The sequence below is a fragment of the Falco rusticolus genome, chromosome 4 (assembly GCF_015220075.1).
Source record: "Falco rusticolus isolate bFalRus1 chromosome 4, bFalRus1.pri, whole genome shotgun sequence".
Taxonomy (NCBI): domain Eukaryota; kingdom Metazoa; phylum Chordata; class Aves; order Falconiformes; family Falconidae; genus Falco; species Falco rusticolus.
The window spans coordinates 74,094,987-74,113,097 of NC_051190.1; the positions used below are offsets into that span (position 1 = coordinate 74,094,987).

The window sequence follows — 18,111 nt, forward strand, 5'->3', positions numbered from 1 at the left end:
TGGAAAAGTTGGAAGAATTTTTTCAGTGAAAAGCCATTTGCTGGAAATTTATGACCAGCACTAGTTAAAAATATGTTTTTAGGGCGTCTGAGGTGTCACAGACATCTTTCTATCTGGTCTTATGCTCTGATTCTCTTAACTGCTATGCAGCGTAGTTGTTTCTACCTCTGCACATCACTGGTCTGAAAGCAAAACAAATGTAAATGGGAAATAGGCATTTTACTTTTGAATTATCTTTTCTGTAAGGCTATATATGTATTTCTGATTATGGCAATCAGTGTTTGAGTTTACATCACCTGTCCCCAAACACTGATAGCTATATGCAGAATCAATTAGCTTCTAAGAAAATATGCATCAATGTGTATGTATTTGTGATTTAAGAAACAGCTATATTTATTTTTCTAGCTTTCAGTGTAATACTCATCTCCAAATAATAAGATAGGGCTGCAGATTTCAGTCATACCAGCAGTGTTTAGCAGATGTACTGAAAATATTCCCATGAAAAAAAAAATTACAGGATTGATTAATTGGTAGTATCATTGTAAATACGTCTGCCTCTATTTCTGTGAGCAGGAAAAACAAATCTGGGTTAGATATATATATAAAAACATACATACATATATACATACATAGATATATATATATAAAACCCTGTAAGAGTCTTCTAACTTAAAAAACCATTAGCATCCTTGGAGGTTGGTTAGCTTTAATTTATAGTTTAGCTCAGCATTAAATTCAACAATACTGTGTGGTGGTTTTGGAAGGCTTTTTCTTGTTCTGCTAGCCACATTAGCCTCCCTGATGACGGCTCATCAAACACTGTAGAACTGGAGTCTTAAATCCAATTTTTATTGTAAGTAACGCATGACATGTTAGAAGGACTATTTTTAGAAGCATAAATAATTTAAAGTATTGAGCAAGATTCTAGAAGCATGTAGTAAGGAGGATAATAAGGTATCCTTATACATTTTTGTACTGAAAAAAAGACAATCTTGAATATGTGCTTGTCAGTGTGAGCTGTAGGTATAAACAGTGGTGCCATTTATCTAAATTAACATTTGCAAAACCACACATGATGCTCCTTAAGAACTGACAAGCACTGCTGTAAGTGAGAGGCTCTTGAGCCCTGCACTGAGGTACTGGTTTGTATTTCCAGGGGTGTTCTCATCAGGCAAGATGAACAGAGGCACCTAAATTAGGAGGCAGATCTTCCAGGATCTCTGTAGCCAGTAGGGAGAGCGTGGGCTGCAGCAGAAGGTGGTCGCGGGGCAGGAGGCTGGCAGGAGGGCGATGTCTTGCCTTCCTGAGCAACTGCTCTCTTCCTCTGCTGATTGTGTGGAGGGGAGCCCCTAGGGACCAGCCTCGCAGTTGGGTTTACCATTTCCCCATGGCTCAGCAGAGTGAAGAAGGCGGAGATGATTTCCTTGTCTCTTTAAAATGTCCTTCTATAACTGCTCAGCTGCAGAGGTTCCTCTAGGACACCAGGTTAGCTCAGGATGAGGACAAGTGAGGAGCTGGAACAGTTCTCTTGTTAAAACAGCGTCAGCACATCACTGAGATGCCAAGCAAAGATGACAGGAGATTTGAAAGTAGGTTTCTTGTAGAAACGCTTGGTCAAATTCAAACTTGTTGTTCATTGAATGAGAAATTTAATTAGAGGCAGCTCCACACTCAGACACAGATCGTAGCTAGAGCCATCTGTGTGTGACTATGTCCCTGGCGGATGGGATGGCTTTACAGATGCTGGGTGTGCTCCTAGCCGCAGACCCCATCAGCCAGTTGTGTTTTGCATCTCAGTTCTGGATGTGTGAGTGGACCAGTGGGTGGGCAAAACAACAGGAGTGCAAGAGGGGTGGTGGCACTCAGAAGTGATGCTGAGGTCTGTATTCCCTGTCCCTTTGCCTAGCAACAATGGCACTTTTGGCTATCAGAGGCCTTGTGGTGTAGTGCTGTGAAGAAGCCATTCAGGGTTACTGCGTCAAAGGCTCTGAGGGGGAATACGTTGCGCTCTTCAGGGCAGTGCTTTTGTTCTTTCAAGGCTTTCTACCACACTGCTATATAGCATTTAAAAGGGTCTGCAGCTGTTCTGCACCTTTAGATGTTCTTTTTTTTTTAATGAACAAACATCTGGCTATTCAGTTGCTTTATGAAAATTAACTCTAAAGAGACTTACCTTTTCACCTCAGTTACATTCAGCTGTTCAGAGCGACATGGACTTGGAGCTCTCTGGAGGAAAACAAGGCCCATGACAAAATGGCAGAATGTGTTACTGCTCACTTCTGCAGCTGCTAGAGTTGCTTTCATAGTTGCACCTTTTAATTCTTCTTGCACTGTTACTGCAGTGCTTTGCTGTGCCACATTCAAAACATAAATGTTCGATGCCAGATAGTTGCCAAATTGCAAAGAATACCATTGTTTGAGTCCTACAGATGTGAGATGGCTGGTGCTCAGCCTGACCTACAGAAAACACAACAATCTTGGAAATAAAACCTAGGACAGGTAAGTAACCTCTGAATGAAGAGGTTAGTCTTTTGAAAAGTGATAATTGGAGTTGGTGTGCTCAAGTCTGAAGATGCCTTTCCATCCTGAAGAGAGTACTTCAGGATAAAAATAGGTAAGATTAATAGATAATAATAAATAAGATACTTCTTAGAAATCTATTCTTATTTTATAAATGGGTATATAATGTTTCTATCTGTGGGCACATCGTGGCTGAAAGATGAGAGGCTACAGGAAAAGAAAAAATAGTCATAAGGATTTGCATTATGACAAAAATAAAATTTTGACTCTTTGCTGGCACCATAAGCCCACTTCAGAGAAATTGTTACGGCAAATGTTCTGGGGATGTAAGGAGATTGTGATTTAGATTTAAGACACTATGGAAAGAATGTAATATACTTGTGTGTCCTTTCATCCTGCCAGTTTTTCCATCCTGGATACGTATCTTCTGAAATTTAAACCATTGTTTAGGCAGCATGAGAAGTTGCAGGTAGTTTATTTTTGAGCATGGCTGAATAAAGTATGTCAAATTCTGAAAATCATAGAATGGTTTGGGTTGGAAGGGACCTTAAAGATCACCTAGTTCCACCGCCCCAGCCTTTGGCAGGGACACCTTCCACTAGACCAGGTTGCTCAAAGCCCCATCCAGCCTGGCCTTGAACACTTCCAGGGATGGGGCATCCACAGCTTCTCTGGGCAACCTGTGCCAGTGCCTCAGCACTCTCGTAGTAAAGAATTTCTTCCTAATATCTGGTGTAAATCTACCCTCTTTCAGTTTAAAGCCATTCCTCCTTGTCCTATCACTACATGCCTTTGTAAAAAGCCAGCTTTCTTGTAGGCCCCCTTTAGGTACTAGAAGGTCTCTGTGGAGCTTTCTCTTCTCCAGGCTGAACATCCTCAACTCTCTCAGCCTGTCCTCATAGGAGAGGTGCTCCAGCCCTCTGATCATCTTTGTGGCCCTCCTCTGGACTCACTCCAACCAGGTCTGTGTCCTGATGTTGGGGGCCCCAGAGCTGAACGCAGTACTCCAGGTGGAATCTCACAAGAGCAGAGTGAAACGTCTGTTAGGACATTTGACACATTAGTTGGCATGCAGGATAAAGCAATTCGGTCTGCATTTTGAGTCGAGAGAGAGCATGTAGTCTGCTGTTTTCTAATCGTAGGAATTTTGAGCTAGAATTCTCCAAACAGACAATTCTGCAAACAAGGCGGTGGATTTGTCCTGTTTGAAGAGAGGATGGACATAAAAAGTGAGAATAAAGGGACAGAAAAAGGTGTGGTGAAGGAGCATGAGAAGACAAATAAATTGGGTGTGTAATGCGTAGGGTATTGCTGACAGGTGCCTCCAAGGGATATAAAATATATCCTATATAAAAGCATATGGAAATATAGCATATAGAGGGTCTCTGTGTGTGTGTGTATTATATATATGTATGTAAGAAATGGATGGTAGCAGCAGAGCACCAGTCAAATGAGAACTTCTGCCAATGCTGTATGAGTGAACCAGCTACAAAGTTCAGGATTTTGTTTATAACTTTTTTTGCCAATCAGTGCACCAATTTAGGTGCATATATGAATGCTGTTAGTAGTGCCAGGGATTTCATCCTGTTCCTTTTTTTACTACTTAAAACCCAGCCATAGTTATGTCACTTGTCAGTGTAACTGTCCCTAGTACAGAGTTTGGTTGTCATCGAGGAATGTGAAGATGGAGAGTCTTGTATATAGAGGAGTGAAGCTACTGTTAGGGTAGGAGGGATGTGAAACCTATGACACTAAAAAGGGGAGATACTTGAACTTTGCAGGTGTTTTGCTGTAGGATTGTCAGTATGAGTTGAATCATAGCCTTATCCCTGCAGAAACAGATGGAAAACTGTCAAAGCTGCATTTTCAGACATGGATCTCCAGTTACAGATGTGGAGCAGCCTCTGCAATGTATGCAGCTAGCAGGGTGCTGCTGACCACTGTTGCTCTGTACAGCTGTTGTAAGTTACGTGATGTTTATATGAACCATATATTTAAAAGCAAGCCTGTGCTGATATGTGGAAAATAACTGGGATCCTATAAGCACAAATATATTTTGTCGCAGAGTTTCAAGAAATTACTTTGGACAGAAAGGTAATTTTAAAATATCAAATTACGGTATTCATTTTACCCTAAGGAGCAGTGACAGTGATTAAACACAAAAGAAACGAAACTGTGTCACATCAGTGGTTCATCTGTCCTGGCATTGGCAATGGGAGATGATGTGAAAGAGTACATGGGCTGGGCCACTTTCAGGATCCATTCCACTCACCGCCTCCCCTCAACATCCATGGCTCTTTGTTTAAGGATGCCAGACAGCAGGCACATCTCTGTGTATGCCTTTTAGTAACTGTTTATGAGCCTTTTGTCCATAGTAGCTTCAGTCCCTTTCTGGAATACCTTCTGATACTGTCTGCCTGTACAGCCTCCTGTGGCAACATGTTGCAGAGATACACAACTTGTTGCATGACATAGTGCTTTCTTTGATCTGTTTTAAATTATTTTCTAATTTCATCAAGTACTTCCTTATTTTCCTAATGTGGAGTTAGGTGAGTAACAGTTTTGCGTTAATTCTGTCTATGCCCACATGATATTGTGAACTTCTACCATATTCCCCCATCCTCACCCCATCATCTTTTTCTCCAAATTGAAGAGCCTTTTGAGTTTAGAGGGCATGATTTACTGGTAGGTAATACACAGGGAAGTGAAGGAACCTGCTGGGTCATCAGCAATTCCAGAGCCGTCTGGCAAGCCAGACAAATCTGACTTGGAATAGCATTAGGAAATGGATTTTTTTTGTCTCTCTGAAGCTAGCTGTTCTCTTGCAGTTGTATATGCTAAATGAAGATTGATGATTGTAAGTTTGGGGAGCTGTGATAATTCCTTGGACTGTGGTTAAGTGATTAGTGTTGTCTCAGAATCTGGCTCCTGAGGATTCTGTGGTTAAGGAAATCTTGTCTTCCCACTCTTCGTTAATTTTTAAGATGAGCCATGAATTTTATTTCACAGAGCTTTGTGTCATTTGTCATGTGTGGATATTCTGTGATATTTTCCTGCTAATGCAGACTGCTTCTTCAAGAGACTTCTTATCTCTCTTAACTGTGCATTTAAATTTGTTTGCATAGTTTCAGACTAAAACCCTGACTCACCCACAAATGCAGTGGAGACCTTTGACTGATGATCTACACAAAGTTCTGTGCTATTAAAATGGACATTCTTTATCAAAAAAGAGAAATGAAAGTGCTACAGCAGGTACCTGTAATTTCAGTTTCTTGCTCTTTAATTTACCTGCCATTGCAGATACTTTTCACCTCATGACTCATTTTTCCTTAGCCCCTCTACCGATATAACAAGGTTTTTGGCAGTCTTTGTAGTTTCAAGTTCATTTCCATCTTCTTGAAATTCTAGCAGATTTGCTCCATCAGAATAGTTTCCAGAAATTAATTAGTTTCTAGGTTTCTAAGGTTTACTATCTTTAGCATTAAAGCTATTTTCAGGTATACTCTTTTCTAAAGTTCACATGTTTTGGGGGGGAATTAATCTTCACCATTTTTTTTGATCTCATTTCTGAAACATCTCAGGTACTTGAACACTTGATGCATTCATTAGATTAACAATAAAAACAAACTTCTCCATAATTTTTCAATCCGTATATGCTAATACTCTTTAAATGCATAAAAGTGCATACTGTTTAGAAGAAATTATTCTTCTTGGTGATTACTAAATAAGAAATTCTTGGGGCATGAGCAACATTTCAAATTTCAGGATAAAATAAATGCAAGTTCTAACAGCAAGTAACCATGAGTGTAAGGGGGTGATTGTCCTAGGGTGCTTATAAAAGAAATGACAGCACAGCAGGGGAAAGCTTTGCTGTCATTAAGAATGCACATTTTGGGGTGGATGTGCTCAGTGTTAGTGCAAACTGTAAATGTAACCTTGACGAGATACTGACTTCTTTGCTCATCTTTCTTGGCATCATGCAGAAGCGGGAAGCAGCAACTTGGAAATACTTGTTTGTAAGAAGTGGTGATGGGCTGGGGAATAGAGGAGGAATAGGTATGTGTCCCGGGAGACCTGAGGACGGAGGAGGTGGATATGGGGATGGAGAGTTTGGGAGGAGATGATGAAACAGGCAGGAGCTGCAGCAGCTTTGCCCCCTTTGTATTCCTATTTTATACAGCTAAAGTTGTTTGTTTTTTTTTTTATTTTATTTGTCTAATCAGATGCTATTTGTTGCCAAAGTACTCTGGGAGTAAAGCAAGGCTGTGCTGGCAATGAGGTGGTTTGCTGGACAGTCCCAGTTTACCTGTTACTGGGCTGGGAAGTGCATATGTGCAAAGCTAGTGGTGATGCTGGGTCCCTTTGACAGCGATTTCCTGCATGGCTCTGGTCAAGCATCCCCCAACGTGGTGCGTTCACCATTTGTTCTAGTGACTGTCCGTTGTTCTTCGGGCAACCCATGAGCAGGACACTTGGGATCAACCCTGAAGAACTCTGAACGTTTATGAGTTGTCCTAACTGCAACACAGGGCAGGACGTATCTGAAATGTGTTGCGATGAAAAAGATACTGTGTTTCTACAATATATGGCTCTGTGAATTTACGGCTTTCTAGTACTGAGGAAAATGCGAACACCTACTTCCTGAGGGGCACTGTGTCGAGGACTCAGCATTTGTGGTTTGTGAGTACTTTCAGAGAGCATCGTGGAAGTGCCCATGAGTACAGAAATAATTTGTGTATTTGCTCCAGGGCAAAATGATGTATACAGTAACTAAAATTTGAGGGCAAATCTTGAAGAAAACTATCAAATAAAAATATTTAGTAATGTCCATTCACTGAATGGTAAAGGTATCCTGTGCAAAATGTATGTGCTTGTATTTAATAGCATAAAGTTATGTTTGGGCTACATTGAGATGGCTGGTATTTTATAACACTTCTTAATTTCACAGTTTTTCTCCTTTAATATCGTGTTTGCACACAGTACACAAATATGAGCAAAGAGTTGGGTTGAAATGTGCTTGAAACCACAAGTGAGTTTACTTGGGAAGTGATTTTTTCCATATAGTATAAAACAGCTTGACTAGATGAAGAGACACATTAACTAGGATTAGACCATACTAGTAGATTTGTGCAGGAAAACGTGTAGCCTGTGCCTCTTGTGTGCTTGCCTTTTCCTTTTATTATTAATTTACGATCTTCTCAAATACTAAAATTAACTGTATTTATCCTGACTTTAAAAGTAACAAGTGTACGAATGGCATTGAGGAAACTGCTTTGTAGTAGTGGTATGAACATGGTGTAAATATATCTGCTGAATTTAATAGGACTCCTGAAATTTCTGTAGGAAAAAGAAGTAATTTTGCCTGAAGATACACTGGTGTAAATTATTCATCAGCAAAAGCAGAGTGCAGTTTTATTGACACTTGCATTGCTGTCAGTCCTGTAAAGAAAACTAGATAAGGAGCCCAGTGAGTGAACCTTGCCCAGGCTGCTTTCAGTTCTGGTTAGGAAAAGAGAAGTTTAGAGCTAGAAAAATCCTGGTTCATTTTTCTGCCTGTCAAGAGTCTTGCAAACAGCTGCCGTCTACTCTTTATGCTTGTTAAAGTCTTCAGTTTATTCTTATGGCATCTTGAGTAGCACTGGCTCCCCTTGGATACTGGGAAGAATCTGTGTGTGAGCGCAGCTTCCTTGTTAGGGCAGTAGATTAAATATCCCTGTTGTCTAAAAGAGAGGACTGTAATCACCTTCCCTCCAGCGGCAGCAGGATGAATTAACTGATGTATTGAATTTATGCTCTTTGCAGTGGTTGTGACACAAAATGTTTTAAAATGCTTTATTTAAAAAAAAGCATCTTCCTCACATATCACATCAGATTTTATTTACTTATTTCAGTATTCGTATAGAAGAAATGTTAATATTGGTGCAAACAATAACAACAGTAATTTGATTATATTTAAGTTGTGATAAAGAAAGGATCTGAAATTGTGATTTCAGAGCTGTTTTTGGTTTGTCTGTTCTTACTTCATTGGGGTAGGGAGCTATATTCAGGTTTCATTAAAACAGTGAAAAGAAATGTGTGGTGATATGACTCAGTGAATGATTAGTTTGTAAATGTCTCTCTTCTTAGCTGCAGAACATTAATATAAACTCTTATTTTTTTCCCGCAGAAAATAGAGGCAGTATCTGTTAATCATTATGTGCCACGTTTATAGTAATTCCTCATAAAATTTCCCATATGGTCATTTAGATAGAGGAGAACAGACCGAATTACAGAGATTGAAAAGGATGGGCCAAGAAGTCCGTGATGTAACGGTAGATGGACAGTGGCACCATAGAATGCCTGCTGGCAGTGAGAGCTGGATGTACTTGGGGTACAGTTCACTTGCATAAGGTATGTCCAGCATCAGGATGTGACCACACCAGCACTGAAACTACTGCTGTTGCTTTACAGGTTTTTCCTTGCAGATTTTGTTGTGTCCTGTCTCCTTTTTTTATGCTAGTAGTAGGAACCATGTGCATAACAGAAATTTAGTGAAACTAAGCGAATGTCTTCAACCTGCTTAAACCTTTTTCCGTCAAGAAATGAAGCCAATCAGTAAATCAGATGCATCTTTTTGTAAGCCAGAGCTGTAAGACTTGATCTCTGATGCTAGAGGTGGAGGCCCTGTGCAGGGCTGCGGAGTTGCTCTGCAGTTTGGTGTCTGCACTGGGGTGCAGGGCAGTTGCTGTCGTGTCCTGCAGGCAAATTAGCTATTAAGGGATAAAGGGACTAAGTGCATTTTCAAGTCAGATGGCATTAGGGATCAACAGAGAACTCCTGGAGAGGAAAAAAATAAAAAAATGTTAGTATTTGGAATAAACTTAATCAGAGATTCAAGTTGTGTATCATTGTCTGTTACTGAAATGTGAAATTAAGCTTCAGGAAGCATTTGTGATAATCTCTTGAGGACTCAACCCATTCGTAAGTCCCTGATTTCTTTTTGGAGAAAGTCTTAAATAGTCAGTAGGAGTAGACACATTAAGAAATTACATTCTCCTCTGTCCCCTTCATGTTAGCAGCAACAAGAACAGAAAAGCACAGTAAGAATATTTTAAAAAGGGGAGAAGCTTCAGTTTGTGCAGACAAGAACTGGCTCTGTTTTTCTGAGTTGTTTTTTCCTTCCTCTAAGTAGGCACTGTGAAAACTGCTGCTGTATCAAAGAGAAGCTACCTAACTCTGATTGATTCGTCCATTTGGCTAACTTAACAGATAACAGTCATTAAATTAACTATCCACATAAAAAGGAATTCAGCAATTCTTTTGAGGGGAAGGAGGGGATGAAAGTTTTAGAGCTGTGGCTATTGAAGCGGGTAGATTCACGGAGTATGGAGATAGCTAATCCCTCCTGGAGTGCAAGGAAAGATCATGTATGAGCAGAGAGAAGTTGTTTGGGTAGGCACGAGGATAAAGGAGAATTAAAATGTCCTAGCTAGTCAGGTACAGAAATCTGCTGCTAAGTGGCTTTTTTCAGTTTGTCTTTCTGCATTTTTTAGTTAGCTCATGGCTGATACTGAAAATGTTTTATTACCATACTGTAATGCAAGGTAATGCTAATTGTCCCTTGTATTGTTCCTGACTGGCAGATAGAAACATGCCTTCTGTTCCCTCTCTAGTTTTCCACTTTCTTTGTGCTTGTTTCATGATAATAATCAACCTGCCTTCTCTTTCCTGGTGTATGGGCTGTTCTAAAACATTACCTCCCCTAATCACTGCTCCAGTATCTATTACCCCTGTTAATAAAAGGAGTCTTTCAGCACTTTTCTTAAAGCAACATGCTGGTAGTTTCCCATCTTCTACAATGATCTCCTTATATGAATCTGATTCCCTCCCTTTTCCCTTTTTTGAGGGGGGTAGATTCCACTTTTATAATTGAATTATAATTTAGACCTTTCCCAGGTTACTTGGTAGAGGATGTACACCACGGGGGAAAAATCTACTGCTTGATGGGAAGTTTCCTCATCCACATGTGCTTGGTACCCAAACAGAGCCTATTCTTTTTACCGCAGCCCTCTCAAGTGTGGTGTTGCAGGAGGCTCCCTTCTCACAGCTTGCTTCTGCAGCGTGGGTTAGCATTAGTTGTACAGTTGATATGGCATCTTTCTCTTATCAGTGTCTCCATCATTTCCCCGAATCCGTTGTTCTCTAGAATGTCTCCATATGTCTGTTGTCAATTTCCTACTGGCATTCGACCCATCCAGACCTTTCAGCTGCTTTCAGCTAACACTCTTGTCCTCCTTCTAAGTAATGCATCTCAGCTCAGATCTCTCATTTGATGTCCTTGTCTGGCATCGTATTTGGTCTGCAATTTCAGGTGTACATAATAGAGCTGTGGAGGCAGAAATGAGGGTAAACAGAGAAGAAATGATGAAGAATTCCCCCAGTGACAAAGGAGACACAGCAATGATACCAGGTTATCATGAAACCAGCCATTTCTGTCATTTGTAACACTGATATGCCAGCAAAGATGCATTTTAGTACTGTGATTATGAACTTCTTTTATTTCTACCATCATTAAGGTTTTAATTCTTCCTATGGCCTCTGAAGAGTTCCTTATAATTTCTGCTGGTTTTCTTCTATAACTTTTAGGCATGCCATCTTCACAGTCTCTTAAATGGAGCGTTAACTTTTGTTCAGAAGCTGGTGATGGGCATTTTCCTTCTTTTCCTGAAAATGAAAGTTTCTATTTCATTTCCAGGGATAATTCCCACTTTGTTATCCATTTCATATTCAAAAGTAAATCTGTTGGCTTTTAAAAAATCTTTAATGGCCTCTTTTTGATTCTTTCAAGTTGAAGTGCTTTATAATCTGGTTTTTCTTTCTGTTTCTTTAAACACTTGGCCTGTTCTGTCCTCTTTTCTCTTGCCACCTCATTTTCCCCCCTCTTTTTGCTTCCTAGAGCAGCATCTTTCTGCTGGGGAACCCATCTTTCCAAAGCTCATCTGTTTGCCTGGGTTCCCAATCCCGGCTTTGGTTTGGTAAACCTCATATGCAAATGTACAGTTAATTCAAGGTAGAATTTAATTGCCTATACATGTATGATTTTGGATAGTTTCCTTAGTTGGGGCCGCCTTCTGTATGAGAATTCCCTCAGCTGCCGCCTCCTGTGTATAATTGTTGTGACTGTTTGGGAGAGCTGGAAGAGCAGAGAGGAGCTTGCTCATTTTTTTTTGTTCTGGCTGTTATGCTATTGGGTCTGTATGGGATGGACTCATATGGTTGTGACTTAAGATAATGCTCCAAAAAATGCTGCTGCTGTAAACAAAACTACACTACTTGATTTCTGTACATTTTAAAAACAACAGACCTCTGAAAACAGAATTGCTATTATTAACATAGCTGGTTTTTCCTTGTAAAAGCCACAGATCACATGTGCTTCTTTCCTGTGAAGTGTTTTATTTTTAGGTCTTAACATATGCAGGTTTTTGCCGTGCATTTTCAAAGAATTTGTATCAATGCCTCAGCAAATGTTTCTGAAAATCTCATTCTTCAGTGTTGTCTTTTATAGTGTAGGTATTTTTTTACTGGAATTGTTTACATCCTTTGTGCTTCTAGGATTTTTTTCCTCACAATCTGTGTTGAATTTTTTTTTCACGTGCAGATTTTCTTTACAATTGATACCAAAACTACTACTTAAACTGACAAAGATGGGTTTTAAGAGAGATTGGCAGGCAAGCTAAATTATTCCAATTTTATGTCTACCATAGGAAAGGGCTGTACAATTTATGTTGAAATGCATGTTATTTTAATGCTGATTGCTCCGTGTCTTATGTTGCTTAAATAATTTTCATTGTGTTTCACAAGTGCTTCAGTATAGCTTTCTGTTTGTTTTAAAGTAATGGCTTTTATTAAAATGACACAGTTCTGTGCCTCACTGTTACTGAAGACAAAACATTATTCCACCTATAAGATGATTTCATGAGAGAAGCATATCTTTTGGCATAAGTTTCCAAGACCGCAAGTAACTGTGAGGCTGTAGCTTAGTTTATAATAGGGCTGATGGCATTATTTGATCTGCAAGTGTTGTGTTTTTTTATATTTTCCATGCAGTGAGTCATAATATTAGTACTACTAAAGCATAACATGGCATCATCTGTGGCTTTTTCTACTAATAAAATATTCCTAGACGTGTCCTACCTGCCATGTTACTTAGGTAGGCTCTAAAAATGTCTTTACATTTCAGACCTATCATCTGTTTGTACACTCTGGGCTTGGTCCCCAGAAGCTGTGCAGGCTGGCGACCCCATGGCGTTTCTCTTCCAGCCAGGCTCATATTGGGAATGGAGGCACCTGCAACAGACCTTGAGAGGCAGGGGGATGCCAGCAGCTCCCCAGCCATTTCCAGCCCTTCTGTCCCAAAAGCAGGGACTGAGCAGGACAGCGAAATGGATGGACCTGTTTAGGAATTGTTCTCTTGGCCTACTCTGAAAATAAATACAACTTGAACAACCTGGGTGTGTCCATCAGAGGGGTGGGTGGGTGGGAGAAGAGCAGCTGACTGACCACCAGCAACCCTAGAGCTGGATGCCAGGGGACCCTAAATAACCACCAGGAGAAACAGGACCCTGCCAGCGTGCAGGCAGAGCAGTCCAGGTCAGGTCAGAGAGGTGTGTGGCCAACTGCCCTATCCCAGTGGCCCAAGGCAGATGCTGAGATAGAAGCAGAAGAACAGAATAAGCATGTATGAGGCTTCCCCAGAGTCCTTTTCAAGCACTCCAAGATTTTCTCAGTCAGGTACAATTTCTGTGGATTCGGCAGCCCTCAATTATGTCCATAAACTTGTCCATTCCCAGCTTGAACCAGTACAGACCTCCAGCATCCATGCTTTCCTGTGGCAAGAGGTTCCACATTGTAACCAGGGGCTGTGCCAGAAAAGATCTCTTTTTATTAGTTTTGAGCTTACTGGCCTTTTCTATTACCTCCCTAGCTCTTGCATTGTACAAGGCAGAGAATGATCAATTTCTGTTTTCTTATGCCAGACGCAGTTTCCAGATCTTGGAGAACATAACGTGATCTTCCAGAACATAAAGATATTAACAGCAGTATCTTTTAAAAAGAAGTAATTTTGTCAGACCCATGTGAGAAGACCCTGTGCTTCTCCTTGTTAGCCCTGCAAATACAACTGTAAACCCTCTCTCTGAGTTAAGTTATTCTGTTCGATCTCTGTCTTTTGTACTGTATGATTACTTTAATATCTTAGATTTTATAATCTCTTGCATCTTCCTTGGCACAAAACCCTTTGTGGTCAGATAAGGATGACCTTAGATTAAATGAGTCCCCCAGAAATAACTGAGAGTAAACCTAGAGCCCTAAGCTATAGAACTGGCTTTAGTGAACATGTGGAAGCATAGAACTTTGCTGGAAAGTGTAGTGAAAGCCGAAAACTATGTATCTAAAGCAAGCTAAACTAAATACATTTTAAGAGAGCTTTTGTCTAAATTCCTGAATCTGGAAAATATTCAGACCTTATGGGAGTCTTTGAGCTTCCCCCAGGTGGATGAGTATCTTAAATATTTAATACTCACTTCTAAGATGAATTAGAGGATTGTAATCAGTAACTCAAACAGCATCTTCTAGTTGCCTTTCATAATGGGTTACTTGCCGGCTGCTGTGCAAAGCATCAATAAAGGTATATGGGCCTGACCAAAATTAAGGGGGTACTAGAGGTTGAATCTGGGGGCAGTTGGTCGTGCTGGTTCTGCGGTGGCCAGAGGAGTTGCTTGCTTTCTTTCTCCTCTATTGACAGCTGTTCAGGTATGTTCCCTCTCTTGCGTCAGTCCTGGAGCTTATTGTACCTCTTTACAAAGGACTTCAATTACCTAATGCAGCAAAACCGTGGGTTTGTTGAACCATTTCAGTGTACTCTGATGAGTGCCGATACTGACACCAGGAGTGTCTTGATGAGTGTTAGTTCTGACACTGAGAGTATTTCGATGAGTGCTTGTGTTGACACAAGATAGGTTCAGCACTTGCTGCTGAGGAGCCGCTGAGACCTCCTGCCTTCAGCAGCAACCAGCTGTGAACTCCCAGTGACTGAGGAGACACCACTCCATGGACAGTTGTCCCATGGGTGCTCCCGTTCAGAAACTTACTAGCATCCCTCTTTTTGTTGCCTCTGTTGCTTACACTTAGATAAAAAGTTGTTTGTTTTTTTTTCTAACATCAAGTTTTCATTGAGTCACTGACAGTCCGTGTACATTTGAGGTTCTGCCAGTGTCTTCTGTAACCTAATTAGCTACCTTTACATCTTGGTGTATGAACTCTGGTGCACTCATATCCCCTCACAACTCAATTTTTCGCTAGACTTCAGAAGCTTTCCATTCCCTGGTTATCCCCAGAGCCTCTCTGTGCTTCCAGGTAATTGAACTTTTTAGCAAAGCTGTCCAGTACCTGTCTTCAGTATTTGAAAAGAGGTCTCCTTTGGACAGTGGTATTAATCTTACCTCAGTTTGACTGGAAATACATCTTCTTTGATGTATTCTGGGATGACAGTTGTGTTTTTCAGGAAGACACCATATTGATCTGGCAAATCATTTTGCCAGAAACAAGTGCAGTCATGTCTCTCTCCTTTGTAAACCAGGCCCTCCAAAACAGCATAACAGAAATTCCCTCCAGCCCTTAAGTGCATAAATTTGCTGTTTGTACAATTGAATTTGATCCTGTTTCTAATATGAAGTCCTGAAGATCATCCAGCTCTTTCCTGTGGGAGTTTTTCAATATTCTTTTTTATTCCCCATGCTTTCCAATTAGCTTTATCAGCATATTTAACTAGACCGCTCCTAGCTTTTGTGCCTGGGTTATTAATGCAGATACCAAGCTGGCAGTTTGCAGGGCTGATACTGAAGGACCCGTGCTACCCACATCGTCCTGCTAGGGGCTTGCTCTGTGCCTATGTGAGCTAAAAAGTCTGTGGCCCTTCTGCCTGTTTAGCCAGGGCCAAGAGCAGCACCGGGTGGCTGCTGCCCTGGGTGCCACTCAGCTGTCCTTGCCCTCGACAGCACGTCAGTTCACCTCTAGCCTGGGTATTTTGTTGTTTGAAGGAGAAATGTTTGATTTTGCCTCTTTTGCTGAGAAGGTCCGTGCTCGTTGCCCTCTGTCCCATCAGTCAGAGTGCCTGTCGCCATGTTTTCTTTAACAATTCTAAATCTTTTCCAGTTTAATCACCTCTGAAGTGGGACAATAGCAAATCTTTATACAGATTTCATCTCAGTAAAATTTTACAGTCTTTGAAAATGTTGGGTGAAGTTTCTGATGGAGATCGTCTGCTTGCCTAGAGAGTAACTTACAAGAGAGAGGATTTGACTGGGTTTAGCGTTGATGTTTCTTAGTAAATACAGCATGCCTTTAGCTTATAAGCATTTGCCTCAGGTCTGATTGTTTTTTCAGTGTTTGTTCCAAAGCCTTGTGTCCTTTTGAGGCTGGGTTTGCTGTTGCCTGGAGCGTTTCCCTCTGGCATTGCTGCAGCTGCAGGGTCCCCAGGGTGGGCATGAGGGGGGGTGTGTGGAGGCCTGGCCTGGCAGCCCCAGGGCAGCCTGGTGCCCACCCGGACACCTGCACTGAGCCTGGGGTGCGGTGCAGCCCTCTGGCTGGTGGCTTTGCCAGCCGATTTAGTGTGGTCCAGGGCTCACCATATTGGCATTACAGGGTCATTTCACTGCTGTGCCATTGTGTCTTTGGGAGTCTGTCAGAGGCAGCTGCCATTTTCCCCTCAGATGCAGCCTGCCATGGGAGTGACTATGAGAGGCTTCTCATCATTTCTCATCCTTATGCTTTTTTTTTTTCTTTTTATGAAAGTTCACCTAACTTCCATACTGTTCACTTTTAGCAGCAAATAGAAGAGTCTCTTGAATTGAAATCATTGTCAGTGGCTGTTTGTGAACCCTCTGTGAAGAACCCACCCACTCACCCCTTGGTTTTCCTTGTCCTGCCTTCTGGTATTAAAAATCAATGTGTCCCATGCACTGTGTAACTGTTGGAAGCGGCTGTTTCAGTGATTTTTATGAACATTTTAGGAAAAGTATCCTGCAGGTTTTGCCCTTTTCAAATGTAAATGTTTAATCAGTGCTTGCTGTGAGGGAGTGCAAGAACACATGCACAAGGCTTATGGTTCTTTTTTTCTTCTTGCAGTGACCTGTTGTCTTCTGAGTATCTTGAGAGGCATATTGAGCAAGGTGGCAAGACAGTGGAAGTTAAAGTAAGAATTTCCTTCTTATGCTTTGCTTTTTTTAATTTGCTTTGCTTTTGATCTTAATGCAAACTCACTTATTTTTTTGAGAGATATCTGATTTTTTAGGTGATTTGTTTTACTTTTCTGAGGCAAGCATGTTTCACGTCTTCTAAGATTCCAGCTTTTTAAATAAGAAACTTTATTAGCAAATTAATACATTGATGTTTATATCAAAATTGTATCTATTAAAAATGTATACATGGTAGCTCTTTTTTCTAGTAAATAAAATTAACTTTTGATGCCTATTGAAGAAGATCGTTCTGGTTTGGTAGCTAGCATTTCCTCATTGTACTAAACCCCAAGTGTGTTGGTTTTAATGAGAATAGCAGGATTTATTGTATAATGTTTCCAAATATCTAGTCCATGTCTCAAATGGTGGATTTCTTTCTCTGGATATTTGTTGGCATGATGACGACAAGGTCCTCTTTGTTGCAGTTGTCTTCCGTGAAATGTCCCACTGCCTTTGCAGGAGTGTTTTGTTATTTGCGTGGAACATGGGAGAACTTTCTTGAGAACCTTCTGTTTGTTAGAACAGTATTTTGTAGATGTCAGGTATAAAATTGCTTTAGGTTACACAAAATGTGCATGAATGTAATATATGCTGTGCATAATAGAAACTCTTCGAATTCGCCTATCAGGCCAAATTTTGTTCAATGTTTACATTTTATTAAAAAAAATCCGAAAGTCTTTTACTAAATCTGAGATCACCTAAATACTCTGGAACAAATGCATTAACCCGTGTAATGTGAAAGCGGAAGTGGACAAAACAATCCTTTAGCCATTGAGTAGCTGAATCCTTCAGCCACTGAGTAGCTGAAGATATGTTTCCTTTGGTTTTATCCCTTTCTGGCATTTGCAAACTTGAAATCTGCTTTTTTTACTCTCTGATAATAGTCTGCATACATTATCAGACTGAGGCAAACACAGAGGTGTTCTATTAAATTGTAAAGACTAATTTCTCAGTCAGCTGTGCTCTGCAATCAAGAAGTCTTGACTCAGATTCAGAATATGACTCAAAGCAGGAATAAAGATAATAGCTGATATTAATAAGAACAAAACAATCCATTTGTCTGCATCAAGGTATATAAGCAAGTTAGCTAAGTTAATCTATCTGAGTCCCATCACTGAATTAGGACAAATCTGTTTCTGATGAGTAAGCCTTAATCAAGCAAGGAAATGTTTGACATCAGTGGCTCTTCTCTGTGAGTACTCTTGAATTGCATGGGGAAGAGACAGGAGGATCAGGCCTTTCAGAGGAAGGGTCATGAAGTGTCTTCTGGGCAAAACATCTCCCAGTCTCCAGGGTCCCAGAGATTATTTCCCCTTAA

The 18,111-nt window shown here is 40.6% G+C and overlaps 1 protein-coding gene across 9 annotated transcripts in view; it reads left to right on the forward strand.

Annotated features, from left to right (window-relative positions):
• The window catches only part of ADAM22 (ADAM metallopeptidase domain 22), a 135,081-nt gene that overhangs the window by 45,647 nt on the left and 71,323 nt on the right, over positions 1 to 18,111 (forward strand). For all 9 annotated transcript variants that reach the window (XM_037385247.1, XM_037385249.1, XM_037385251.1 and 6 more), the window contains exon 4: positions 16,684 to 16,750. In XM_037385247.1, coding sequence (XP_037241144.1) covers positions 16,684 to 16,750 — 67 coding nt within the window. The remainder of the gene's footprint in view (positions 1 to 16,683; positions 16,751 to 18,111) is intronic.